General features: G+C 36.5%; 1 protein-coding gene across 2 annotated transcripts in view; it reads right to left on the reverse strand.

Moving 5' to 3' along the window:
* Positions 1-15,038, reverse strand: part of Dhc64C (dynein heavy chain, cytoplasmic) — a 1,460,071-nt gene that overhangs the window by 425,799 nt on the left and 1,019,234 nt on the right. For both annotated transcript variants that reach the window (XM_090376486.1, XM_090376487.1), the window contains exon 64: positions 8,095-8,310. In XM_090376486.1, the coding sequence (XP_090232612.1) occupies positions 8,095-8,310 (216 nt within the window). The remainder of the gene's footprint in view (positions 1-8,094; positions 8,311-15,038) is intronic.

Consider the following 15,038-nt stretch of genomic DNA (forward strand, 5'->3'; position numbering starts at 1 on the left):
GGTAATACAGTCAGTCCTCTTATAGTATGATAGTTGTGTTCCTAGGAACCCTCGTGCAATGCAAAATCGTGCCAAATAACAGGCCCAATGGGAAAAATAGGGTTAGGTGCTGTCCACCCAAGATTGAACACACATTTGTAACTAAATCATTACAAAACAATAAATAATCATAATAAAATACTTACGTATTTTTTTACAACTGTAACGTAACAAAATATTGCTAATTCTTTTGGTTCTATCATAAGCAAACTTGTTCTTTGTTTGATTTTCTAACCACACAGATGACTGCCATTCCATCTCTTCCAATTCTTTTGTTTTGATCTAATGGATTTTATTACACTTTGAGTTGTTCCTGCTTTGAAAGTTGTTTTGATTTTCTCTGCATTGCATCATTTAGGTCTGTAACACATGCAATATACATATTCTTTCATTTCGCTCAAAGTGTTTCACAATTCCATATTTTTTCTCTAACAGAGGTGGAGTGGCCATAAGCCTTACTGAGGTAACCCCAATGGGCCGGAGGCCAGAAGTGTGATTTTGGCCATAAACGCTAGTATGAGGCCGCTACACATTTTCCCGGGTAAGAATTTTTGATACAGTCCTCCTCTGTGTATCAATATTGCTTTCTTTTTTCTCTCTGAACCTGTAGTGTCTTCACCAGGACACTTCCTTTTCATACCTTTTAAGTATTTTACTCATTTTCAGGGAATAAAGTACATTTACAAAATGAGGAGGCATGCTTGAAACACAAACAAAGCTGCACCCGTGTAGCAACTGAATAAACAACACAATAGTGTGTCTCTGCCATAAAGGCAGACACACTATTAACACCTCACTAGCTCACATTTCTGGCAGTTACTACCATAAAACAATAAAAACAACTTCCAGTTGTGTTTCTGCTAGTGGAATCTGAATAAACTGGTAGCAAACTCGATCTAATTGTATTTTCGATAATACCGATAGCTGCAATTGTGTGGGTTTTTACGTTATTATGGTGAAATGTGTATCTGCTTCTTTGATATAAAAAATATAAATACATTTTCAGAATCTTTTATTATTTTTTATTATTGTTTACACTAATTAGTCTTCTCTTCACTGCTATCGTGCTGCATTCAGTTGGGGTGATCCGCGTTCGACTGCCATTTCTTGTAAACACAAAGGTGAATTGTGCATAAGAGAATTCGATTCGTGTTATGTACGATATCGTTCCCCTATTTATAAATCTTGTATGATCAAATTCGTGTAGTGTAAACACATGTTATACGAGGACTGACTGTACTACGTAATGGTAGTGCCCCAAGATTCTAGGACCATATAAATTTACAGTTCACATACCTAAATCATGTGTACATACACCAATGCAAGATAACAAATGGCAAGAGGGCCAATTATCATCAATGTTAACAAGATATCATCCCAGAAGAGCATTATAAGATTAGTTTGCCTCAGTGTAATTTCCACACTAAACTCTTAACAGACAGCTATATAAATATTGACCTTGTACCCGTGGAACAAGGCATGTTCCACCGGCTTACATCTCATAAAAGTTCTCAGAATTTGAAGATGTACTATGAAAACCATTATTGAACAAAACACACATGTATATCACATATAATACATATACAAGACTAAGTATATACAGTCGTATGTGTAAATATATACAAGAGAGGGGAACATCATGTGAGTAAAAACCACAGGATAGTTTGCACACTAAACAGATCACCAAGTCTATATAGATACATAAATTTTTTTTTCTGTAGCCATGGAGCCAAGCTGAGTGTCTATCTTGACAGTGTATTTTATGGTAGGAGATTGACCCTCCTCAGAAGATAGAAAGGGTGGTACAGAAGAACTCATTCCAAGTGTAGTGTTGTTGCAGCCTGAGTTTACACTGTTTCAGGTGATGTACTAATTTTTGATGAAGTAGATACAGCAGTGGTCGATTTAAGCCGTAGTTGTTGTTAAAGCTGTAGTTGAAGTGTCCACAGGAACAGAAGATGCACTATTTAAGTCAGAAGTTAGAGATAGTCTTCTAGCAAAGACATCATAGGCAAACAGTTGGAGATCATGAAAAGCATTAATGTTTTGAACTAAGAGAGAACTCTTGACCAGGAGAGAAATTTTCAACTGACTTAGATAAATCATCTCTTATGTTGTTGTACAGTTGATACTCATAGAGGACATGTTTCCAATTTTCAATTCTTCAAGCACAGAGATCAGTTTGGAATAACCTAAATTTGTATAATTTACCAATTAGTGATCTATGTCCTGTTAATAAATAAATGCGCAGATCGATAAAGAACCAGGTTTTAATTTTCTTTCTCGACATGACGGTAACGTCTGGAAAAAATTCTTTAGTGACAGTATCCAGAGATGTGGCATCCCAATAATGTCTTTGCCACGTATTTAAAAGTATGTTCCAACACCAGCTCTTTCAGGCTTAACGTCTGTTTGAAGATCTATGGTGAAATTCAAAAATTCAATTGGAATCCATCTCTTAATGCGAAAGCAGAGGCCTCTGTACATTAGGTGTAGGCCCAAGGTCAATGTGCTAGCAATAACTTGTAACGCAAGTGTAGATATGGTTCTGCATACTTTTAGCATACTAAGGAGCATAGCTCTCTGTAAACTAGCTAGTTTTGCTTGGAATTTAACTAATTTTGCCCTGTGGAACCATGCACTAGCGGCATAAGTTGCTGTAGGGAAGAAGACGGCGTTGTAATAAAAATGCATGGTCCGACGCAAGAGACTCCAGTCAGTTCCAGAGACCTTCAACAATGGCACCAGTAAAATTTCTAATATTGGCAGTTACATGATTAAGGTGTGAGAAAAAAAATTTAGTCTACAGTCCACAATCACACATAAATATCCGGTTTCTGTGACAATTGGGAGTTGAACATTGTTAACTTTGACTTGTGGTGGGAGTTAAATATTTAATTTGGAGCCAAAAATCATCATTTTAGTCTTTGAAGCACTGATGGATAGTTTGTTGTATAGAGTCCAACCATAAAGATTTGCAAGAATAGTGTTAGCAGAGATTTCGACAGATGCCCGAGAGTGACCACTGATCAAAATGGTTACATCATTGGGATAGGCAATTATTTTGGTATTGTCGAAAGATCTGGAAATTCACTCCTGAAGGACAGTGTTCCAGATGAAGGGGCCCAAAGATAGACCCCTGGGTACACCCTTGATACACCTACCTGGAGACCTGACAGAATTTTGATTTTACGAGCACATACCGTACCGGTTGTTGAAATTATTTTCTGTTCAGAAGTTAAAGTTGTTGAGGATAGTGGCTGGTGTGGAGACATTCGAGAGTGCCTTGCCACCAGAGGAAATCAAAAGTGCCCTCAAAGTCAACAAAAATACCAAGAGTGTATTTAGATGTTGAATTTTCAATATGAGAGGTAAATTCAACCAGGGCATCCTCACAGGACCTGCCTGCTGTAAAACCATATTGAATGGATGACAGTAATTTATGTGAGTGTAGGATATTCATAATTATATGAATATCCTACACTTATATTCATAAGTGTAGGATATTCATATAACCTGAAAACGTAGTAAATTGTTGCGGTCTATTAACAATAGATAAGTTATGATTAATTATGAACTCTTCCAGAAGTTGGCCTCTTGTGTTGGATCTAGTACTAAACCACATACTATAGATTTAGCATTTACATCGGATGTGATTATGGTATTTTTAGGTCCCAAGAAGTTTAATACAGATTCCAGGTAATTCAGGGAATTATTAAAATCCTCAGAGAGAGAGAGGGCAATATATAAACAGAAGGTAAAAAGTTAGGGTTTGATAGATAACTAAAACACAAGTTGCTAGCTGATTGCAGAGTCCATTGATAACAGTTATATCTATATTTCCATTTAAAATAACTATGCAAGTTTTTTAGGGTTTTGTTGTACTGGTTTAATTACTTTGGTGGAGAGGGAAAATCCCTTTATTTTTGAAGTGCACCTTTCCATAGTATGGTTCCTGTATCGATATAAATCAATATGATTTTCTCCGCAGACACTAATCTCATCGGCAAGCACCCTGCAGTGATGGCCACTAATTCGCATAATCTGAAATTTACAAGGCTCCTGAGAAAAGTTATTTACATTATATACAGGATTGGAACGGGCATTATTCATTAGTTGTTGTTATTTGGTTTTTAGGAGCATTAGCAACTAAGGCCATATTGCTCCGGGAATATGCGGTGGTCATTCACTGACCTTTCCGCATCCTCCGTATTTGGTGGTGATGGGCTCGAACCCCGGTCTAATTAAGAAGCGTGTGCTACGCACTGCTGCTCCTTCCCACCTGGCTATAGAGGCGCTATTCATTAGTGGGTCTCATATGTGCTGTCTCAAGTGCTCGTAGGTATTCCGGGCAGGTTGAATCTTTAACAGAGTGATAATACTCTCGCTTTTTACGTTTGCAGTTTACACAGCAAGCAGGTTCTTCTTTAAATGGACACTCGGCAAAAACATGACCACCATGTGCACAGTAGCCACAGGAAGGGGAATTGTTGGTACAATACTGTGTAGTGTGACCAAAACCTAGGCAGAGATAGCATTTGGTTAGTATAGTAAATGGACGATGTTTGTGGGAGCTCAGGGTTAGGAAAATTTTTTCTAAGGATGAAATACAGTTATATATCTTTGGAGAGAAACTTATAACCCAGTGCATGTATGAAGAGGATCTTGATTTTGTAGTGAATCTGAATGCAGTACCCTGTTTGATTTCATTGAGTGTAAAATTGAAACGAGCTAAGTTTTTATTGTACAGATTTTCTAATATTTCCTCTTTTGAAAGGTCTTTAGGGATGTCATAAATTACCATGGAAGGATTAACTTTCTGAGGAGCTCCTGCAGAGATACCAGCAGTGGTAAAGGTTTCTAAAGCAGAAATACACTCAATATCTGACTTTGTTGCTGCTTCCAGAATGATGCCTCAGTTTGGAACTAATCTAAGGGACTTGACTTTTACATCAAGTTCAGTGTTTAAGGTTTTAGTGACTAAGTTTTTGACCTAGGTGCTTGTCTTGAATTCACTATTCTCAAGGGCTCTGATAATGATAAAATTATTAGTTGTTTTAGTTTTCTTATTCATTTGCAACCCACAATCTGCAAAGGTTTTGACTGCAGTAGGGCTTTGAGTTAGACTGCACATAAATAGCGTCACTCTTGACGGGGATTTCCCGAGCTGACACTGGAGAATGATCTGATTGGGTGAGAATGGCATGAAAAAATGTGTCTACTACTCTTTCGAGGAACTTCACTTTGACATTTAATTCTTCATTGATAAATCTGAGCCTTTCATTTTTAATTAGTAGAGCAATGGCAATTGTCTCTAAGTTCGACCACTTTTCCATGATAAGATTTCCAGAAATTTTGGTGACCTTTTTAACTTCACAGGCTAGAAAGCTAATGATATTTTTTCTCATCTTAGATATACGATTATATTGATAGGACACGTCCTGAATATAGTCTTTTCATTGACAGTCAGCTATAGATACAGCTGAAGGTAGAAAACCTTCAAACTGTGGAAGTTATCTATCCATTATACTGGCAAAAAGAAACACAAGATGGTTCTAAGATATTATTGAGAGACAAAATAAGTGGAAGAAAAGTTTATAAAAGACTCCTCTTCCTGGTATTTGAACTCATGCCCACAGCAGAGTGAGACCACTTAGGTGTCCAGTGATAGACTTAAGCATAAATAATACTGAAGGAATCTGTGTACAGTACTTACTTTAAAACTTTACCCTGGGGGAGGATTATAGCCCTACTGACCTTGACAGCAGCAGTCCCAAAGATGGAAAGGCAGAAATGACGAGCCGTGATGTATTGGAAAATGGCTATCACCACACAAAAGAGCAACTGAGCAAAACATAAAGCAAACTATAAGCCATAGAAGATGCAAAACTGAAAGATATTAGCATCCACAGATATGTAACCGCATAGATGTTACTGTGGCACTTACTGAATTACACTTCAAATACGATAAAACATTCAATAATTAGGAGCACCAAAATCCACAACTATAGCCGAATCTTCACACGCACACTTCAACCCAAGAATATATAATTAAAATTCATTTTATGATGAGAAGATTTTTTTAAATTACAAAAATCTAGGACGTAAGTGTAAAATCCGTGAGAACGTCTGATAACCCTACGTTTAACGAACTCCTTTATAGCTAATTTTTCTATTTAGTGAATTTTTTGAATCCCCTTGGTAAAGGGGAATTTAAAAACATTTAAAATAGTTTCCATTGAGCAAAGAAAGTTTTCATATAACGAACGGATTAGGAGAGATTTAAGGTTACGCATTGTCTGCACTCCGGCCTTCAGGAAATTGAGGCAATTAGTGCTGTTTCTGCTAAACAAGAATTAAGAGAGAGAAAAAGGAATTAGCTCTCTTACCATTCTAGAACTTGGTGGTACTCACAAAACTTATCTGACACCTGTCCCACATACCGAGAAGTCTCAATGATGAACAGTGAACAGATTAGGGGGTATTCCCAAATTCTCTAACAGGACGCAACTGTAAGTGTTCCATTAGAGAATTAGGAGAGAGAAAGTATCCATTGAAAAACGGTCATAGGTTTTACTAGAGGAGATGTCCATCTTTAATGACTTCACAATTACTTCGGTGCAATGTGGTGGAATTCAAAAATTTTTCCATACTGCAAACAAGTGATGACACTTTCTTGAATACTTGAAGACTTCATACGTCAAATGACAAAGAAGAATGTTGTGGTTGTTATTTGGTTTTTAGGAGCATTAGCAACTAAGGCCATATTGCTCCAGGGATATGCAGTGGTCATTCCCAGTCCTTTCCGCATCCTCCATATTTGGTGGTCACAGGCTCGATTCCCGGTCTAATCAAGAAGAGTGTACTATGCACTGCTGCTTCTGTCCACCTAGCTACGGAGGCACCAAAAAAAGAATGGACTGTCCTCATAATGGTATGTTATCTGAATTGAGAACTTAATTATTACTGAAGATCTGTGCACATTAATATTGTCTCTTTAATTTTTGAATTTTAACAATAATAATAATAACATAATTACAACATCTACCTTATAATTTTTGGACACGAACATTTATTTTTAAACTTTGGCCACAGTCGGGAAATTTCATTTTAACTTTCAATTTCTCTTTAGAATTTAAAAATTCATTTCATTGAAATTAATTCGAAACTTTATAATTTCACATAATAATCCCGCTTAGGATACCTACCTATAATGCTCATAGATCTCAGTTCCAATTCACCAAATGAACTATTTTTATAAAAAACACTTTAAAATAAAAATAATTAATTTAAAAAATTAAAAAAAAAAAAAAAAAACAATAATAAAATAATGGAGTCCAGCCTTCACAAAGGATTATGGGAAGCAGCCATCAGAAAAAATATCAGGGCACACAGCAGAGAGTCACATGGTTGTGCAAAGGTTCATGGAAAGCAGCCAGTGGCCCCTGGCGAAGAAAACACAATGGAGCCAGAGAGGTGATCCATCTGATCAATGATGCCAACAGTGCAAAAGGATCGTGAGAGAGCCAAGTAACCTGAAACTTAAAACAAAGACAGCATCAGTGCTTGTCTGGCGAACAAAATCGAAAATAGTAGTGGGGCACCTAACAGTCTCACAGTGAATTTCTATATGAAATCCACAAGAAAATTGCTTCAGAAATTACTGCAGTAAAAGTGTGACTGTATTTAGGAAGGTAGAAAAAAATTTTATTTTTAATTATTGATTAACATGGGGATGTTATTTTCAAGGGGCACTTGTGAAGCACCTCGCCACTACAGCTAGGTTTAATTTGTCCGCATTTCTGAAATGTGAAAATCATGTTACTAGGAATATTTTTCACAGCTACCTTTCTATTTTGCTGAAGACACATCATCACAAATTGATCCTCCTTAATAGCATCATTTCAATATCAATTTTAAAATTATTACGGAAGGAGAAAAATAACTGAAAAAAATAAAAAATAATAAATAAATGGAATCATTTTGCAATTCTGTAAGTCACTAATTATTTAAAATATAATATTAAGAACTAGCAATTTACTTGTGTTTCAATACCTTTGCCTGAACAGATGCAAGATCAGCTTTTATGGCTTGAGCTTGACTAACCAAGTTAGCATATTCTTCTTTATAAGAAGCAATGCTCTTTTCCAACTGATTAATGATTTGATTGATTTCTTCAGCTTTTTGTTTGTTTTCATCTGCCTCGGCTTCTAAGCTTTTTAACTCATTACGTAGAGGTTCTACTCTTTTCAACATATCAGCATAATTTATCTGAAAAATAAAATAAAAAATAAGGCCGGTTATTCAGAATTACAAGAATTCAAATTGGAATACAAATAAGAGAACATAATATAAAAGTGCAATAACAGACAATTCCAGAAAAATTTTTATAGGCATTAAATATAGGTCTCTCAATATAGCATGCTTCTCTCGCTCCACAAAGGTGAACCATTTGTAACTATGTTATAGTACTGCCACTAGCTGTGTTGGACTAATATACTGCTTGTCTCTAAAAAACTTCTACTGTGTGTACAAGTTCTATTGTGCAAATATAATAAGCAATTAAGGAAGGAGAAAAATAACTGAAAAAAAAAAAATAATAATAATAAAATAATAATAATAATAAAAATAATAAATAAATAGAATCATTTTGCAATTCTGTACCTCACTAATTATTTAAAATATAATATTAAGAACTAGCAATATACAGCCACTACAGTTCACTAAATAATCTGTGCAAAAAATAAACTCCATTCCATGTTACATTACTGTACATTTTGGGGAAAAGAAAATTTCACATTTTGTAAAATTGCATCAGCTATTTTGAGTGTGCTATAAATAACTTATTCATTTACTACAACAATAAGAATTGGGAAACACAGCACACTCAAAATAGCTCATGTTGCTTAAGGTATAAATCTGCCAACCTTTCATAGATTTTTAGGTTTTCCAGAAGATTTTTTCCTTTTAGTTTTTATAGTAGTAGTCTGTTATTTTTTATTTATTAATGTGCATTTCTAAACTGTTTTTACATGGCATGGGACTGCTTAGGTTTCACATGGAGAATATCAATCATACACTCATACAGTTTGTTTGTTTGTTTTTGTTGGAGCAGCAATGCCAGGAGCTTTTGAATGATTGTTACTGGTGTCAGGAGTAGTTTATTCTCTTCTTATTTTGCTTTTAGAAATAATTTTGAAAACATGCAACTTGCATGAGTATTGATTTTTTTTCTCTGAATGTAATAGGAGTCAAGCCTTTACATTGGGGAAAAAATATTTTATAAGCAATTGTTAAAAATTCATTTTTAAAGAAATTTCTTCAAATAAGGCTAAAAAAAATATTCATCTGGAACGATAGTTAAGCCAGATTGCATTTCTGTGATTGATATTAATAAGTAATTTAGATACATTACATTGTTGGTATTATTTGGTAGAACACTTTGTTTAGTATTAGTACCGGCAAATGATGTAAGAAAGCAATACAGAGCATCACCAGGGTTAAATAATAATAAAAAAATCCAGCTAATCATTTGTCCAAACATTCTTTAAATTTCAAAACTACCCACTTCCAACAACACTAAGTGGAAGTCTCTTAGCATCTTGGTAAGAAACATTACATTGAATTTCATATTCTCAGACTCTGGCATGTTCATACAGATCAGATAACATTATAATCAATTAATTGGCTAAGAATATTAGTATAAATCATATTTATGGGCAAAGGGGGCTCAAATTCAGCTCATATACATGTACTATTGCACTCCAAAGTTTATCACTTGGCTATGGATAGTGTTTTTCATTTTTCCCCCCTTTTTTATTTTTATGAAAACCTCAAACGAGGTATTAGAACCTATAGTACTTACTATCGTGCATGGGTTGGAGGTTGACAAGACAAAAGAAGATATTTGTTAATATTAGACTTTCTTTAGAACTTCTGTAGATTGTAATTTTCAGGAAATATATACGAAGGAAGGTTATCCCAGAAAATGGCAGTTGAATGAATAAACAAGGCGCTGCGGTCGCACCTGCATGAAGCACCACTTGATGTAAATGGCGGACGGCAATTCATGACATCTTTGCATGATCTTCGATTTATTCAAGCTTGTTTGTTTGTTATTTGGTTTTTAGGAGCATTAACAACTAATGCCATATTGCTCCGGGGATATGCGGTGGTCATTCCCAGACCTTTCTGCATCCTTCGTATTTGGTGGTGACAGGCTCGAATCCCAGTTTAATCAATACATAGCATGTGCTACGCACTGCTGCTCCTTCCCACCTGGCTACGGAGGTGACACTTATTCAAGCATTACAACATGGATTTTTCAGGTTTGAAGATTATCACAAATGAAGGTAAGTAAATTAAGTCAGGTAAGAATAGTTTTTGTGATTATATTTCTCTATTTTTGCTCTTTTGAAAGTGTTTATGCTCAGCGTGATTGCTGCAGTGCCAGTGAACCCACTAATTAAAGTACATCTCAAAAGCCCTAAAATTTTGAATAGATTATACTTAAAACTGCTTAATATAAGTTATTTTGTATGGGAAACATAATGTTAATGACGGAATTAAGATATACCTAGTTTATAAGAGAATTTTCTTTGTCTACTGGCATTTTCCAGCCAGAACTGGAAAAAAGTACTTGAAATGTCAGTAATTGACTTATTGCTACGAAAGTTTATTTAATTCAGAAATTATGGCTGAAAAATCAAACAATGGGGCTCACATCTGGTGAGTATGGGCTTGGCACAATCACGGTCCTGAGCTGGACATCATTCTTCTCTTCCTTGGCGATTCCCTTTTATATCTCTCTCTCTCTCTCGGGGTAGTTTTTCTCTCGCTCTAGGGGTGCTGTTTCCCATATGTAGTACATTACATTTGTCAATGTTAAACTTCATTTCCCACCTCTCAGCCCATCTGCTCAACCTTTCCAGATCCTGTTGCAGCAGCATAGTGTCAGTAGTGTCCTTGACAACCCTGCCAACCTTCGTATCGTCTGCAAACTTGGACATTAAGCTTGATATACCATCATCAATATCATTTATAAATACAGAAACAAACCCTGAGGGACTTCACTAATAACATTAGTCCACGATGAGCAGTGTCCATTGATTACCACTCTGTCTTCTCCCCCTCAACCACCCCTTTATCCATAGCAGCAATTTGCCTCCAATGCCACACTGCTCCAATTTGTGCAGCAGTCTTCCATGTGCAACAGTATCAAAAGCCTTTCTCAGATCCAAGTATATAATATCAAAGTTATTCCCTGCATCCAGCTCTTTTGCGACTGCATCATAGTATCCAATCAAATTGGTCAGGCAAGACTTCCCCTTAACAAAACCATGCTGTGTCCGAGCTATAACTGAAGTCTTGTCTAGATGATCCCGCAGTGCTTCTTTAACCAGTGCCTCCATTAATTTTCTGGGAACAGAAGTTAAACTCACAGGTCTATAATTACTTGTGTCAGCCTTTGATCCTCCCTTGTGAATTGGGGTCACATTTGCACATCTCCATTCCATGGGTACCTCCCCTGAGTCCAAGGAAGCTCTCATAATTATGGCTAAGGGTTTGCTTACTTCCTTTGCTGCCTCCTTTAATATAACTGGATAGATCCCATCCACCCCAGGTGCCTTTCTTGTATTTATCTTCAACAATTTCTCCTCCACTTTACTCTCAGTTATTACAAGATTCTCTAGCTTACTGCCAGAGTTGAATACACCTCTGGCATTCCCCTTGCTGAATAACTCCTCATGTGTGAATGTAGATGCAAAATATTCATTTAGTTTGTTAGCTACCTGAGGAGGAGGATCATCAAAAGTTGACCGATCGATATCAAGTGGACCAATCTGATTCATCCGCTTCCTTCTAGTCTTTACATAAGTAAAGAACTCTTTGCGGTTTTTCTTACCATCCCTTGCCAAAGGTTTCTCGTAAGCTGCCTTCGCCTGCCTAACCTCCTTTGTAACTTGGTTACAGATCAACTTGTATCTATCATAGGCTTCTGTGTCACGTGTTAATTTGTATGTATCCCATGCATGTCTCTTCTCTGCCGTATGTCTCATTAGTTCATCTGACATCCATTTAGGCCTAAACCTTGAACAATATTTCTTAGTTGGAACGTAAAGCCTAGTAGCTTCCAAGATAAGTTCTTTGAATGCTTCCCATTTTGAATTTGCTGTTGGTAACATCATCAGTTGGTCCAATGTATAGAATTTAAATACTGTCTCAATCCATCGTAGTCGCCTTTACGAAAGCAATAACCCTTCCCTTTACCCCTAATGGTAGTTACCTCTTTGAGTAAATCCCACTTCAGCACACTGTGATCACTGCCACCTAGTGGTTCATTTATCTGCAGATTCTTAATGCATGAAGAATCATTACTGATAATCAAAATCAAGAGTATTACTCCCTCTAGTTGCCTCTCGAACATGCTGATATAGAAAACAATCATCCAATAAATCCACAAAAGCCTTGCTAGTGTGTGAGTGACCAGCCCCCAAATTCCAGTCAATATCTGGGAAATTAAAATCCCCCATTATAAGACTCTGATTTACTGGCCCACTCTATTTCCCTGTACAGTTTCTTATTATACTCATCAGAGTCATTAGGCCTATAGCACACTCCTACTCTCAATTTTGATCTCCCAATGCTTATGTCACACCAAACTGACTCGACACTGCACAGTCCAGCAATGTCGACTGGCTTCACTTCCCTGGATTTTATGTATTTCTTAACTAATAATATAACCCCTCCTCCCTTCCTATCCCGTCTATCCTTTCTGTAGACATTGCACTCCCCAAATTCCAGTTCTGCATTCCTTATATCTGTGCGACACCACGTCTCTGAAATCCCAACAATATCTGCCTTTGATGTTTTGAGCAATACCTCAAATTCATCAAATTTATTTACTAAACTCCTAGCATTGGTGTACACGCAAGTATACATGCACCTGTTCTTTTTCTTAGCTACCCTAACACAACCCATGTGTTTACTTGTACCCCAATGATTCCCAGCAGTCTCTGAAATATCCTGCATCTTATTTTCCAGGCTGTGGCTCATTCCAATAGAAGCAGTGCAAGAATCACTTTCACCTCTGCCAGTGGCCACTGTTAATCTATTAGTCCTTGTATCCCCCCAATCTAGCAGTTTTCCGACCCACCTAACACTGCCTCGATAGCATCAGCAAACATTCTTGCACCCTTTCTATTTATGTGTATTCCATCCCTGTAGAAGCAGTCTCTCCTGTTAACAAGTACAGTCCAGGCTGAAAAAAATTCTACCCCCTTGAGCCTTGCACAATCTTTCCAGGGCCGAATTGATCGACAGGGCTCTCATCATATACTCCCTCCTATCGTGTCTGGGCAGAATTGCAGACACTTTCAAATTCAACCCTAATTCACGGCTTTTTTTCAACAGTGACCTGTACTTGTTAATTAATTCCGCTGGTCTCCTATCAGGTGAAATTATCAGGTAAAATTGGATCACCAAATAAATGGGTAAATTCCCTAGAAACAAAACAGTAGATCTGTCAGTGACTGAAGTACAGGTAGCCCTTGATTAACGTCGGGGTTAGGTTCAACCGCAAATGGAACGCTTTGGTTCCAAGGGGCACCAAAAATTTTACCCACCACTTTGCATTGATTATCTTATTTTATTAGCATTCTTCTTAGTTGCAGTAATAGTCAATGGAGGCATATCCATAGCCCTAAAAATATTAGGGCAGCTTTCACCAGATTCCATCCTCCGAATATTGCGCTAGGATTCAATGAACTTCTTTTATCAGACATGGCCTTTCTTTATTCTATTAAATTAAATACATTATAACATGACTAGCAAAAACTGCACACAGATATTACTATTATTTTTATTTCATTTATTAATAGCACAATTAATAAAAAATGATTTAATAAATTATTAATAAATTTCCAACAAGCATAAATAGCGTAAAACACCACCAAATGAATGGTTCACCACACTGACCTTTACTACCCGCATCTACGAGTGGTACTTTGAGGACGGGAATATTCATCTCTGATATGGATGCACTAATTGCTGATTCCATCAGATTGTCCTAAATCATGTGAACAGTGGATAGCACAGTATGATGCCGATAAATTTTGTATGATGATTTTAAACTTTCAATTTATAAAAAATTTGCAAAAAAAAAGAAAAAAAAAAAAGAAATAAAAATGGCATTGTGGTTAGTGATCGGCACTACCTGTATTTAGTAAACTGCCAGATAGTGCATTCCCAATACAGACCTTGGGAGAGAATTATGAAATGCAGATTGCTGTGGTTCCAAAGGACATTTCTTAATTTGAACTGATTATTAATGTCAAATAGACAACTTAGGTCAAGAAGCATTTAAAAATATTTTAATGCATCATGGCCTAAGATAAAATGTCTAGAAGTGTATAAAACAGCAAAAACAAAAAAGGTATTTTAAAACAAGTAAATTAATATTGTATACAAAGAACACATTTATATTTATTTATACATTTTAAAAACTGAAGAATTTCAGATATGATGACTTATATGCTGACTGTGCCTTATACATTGTCAGAATCTAACAATTTATAAAGTTCCATAGCCAGACGGGCAGGAGCAGCAATGCAAAGCACACGCGTCTTGATCAGACTGGGGTTCGAGCCCATGACTACCATATTTGGTAGTCATGGGGTAGACTGGGGTTCGAGCCCATGACTACCAAATATGGAGGATGCGGAAAGGTCAGGGAATGACCACCGCATCTCCTCGGAGCAATAAGGCCTTAGTTGCTAATACTCCTAAAAACCAAATAACAACAATGTATAAGGCTCAATCAGATGATTAAAAGCAGTAAAACACAAATGATGTGCATTAATAAATTTTGGACAGCCACTAAACAAGCCTGATGGTTAAGGCAGCATTAGAGTGCTCACATATTTCTGAAAAGACACTAGCAGATCCCAAAGAAGTCTTGACTGTGAACCACCTGTATAACCTGGTAAGAAGTCACATGT

This window comes from Mastigoproctus giganteus, chromosome 6 (assembly GCF_048544385.1).
Source record: "Mastigoproctus giganteus isolate SK-2022 chromosome 6, ASM4854438v1, whole genome shotgun sequence".
NCBI lineage: Eukaryota > Metazoa > Arthropoda > Arachnida > Uropygi > Thelyphonidae > Mastigoproctus > Mastigoproctus giganteus.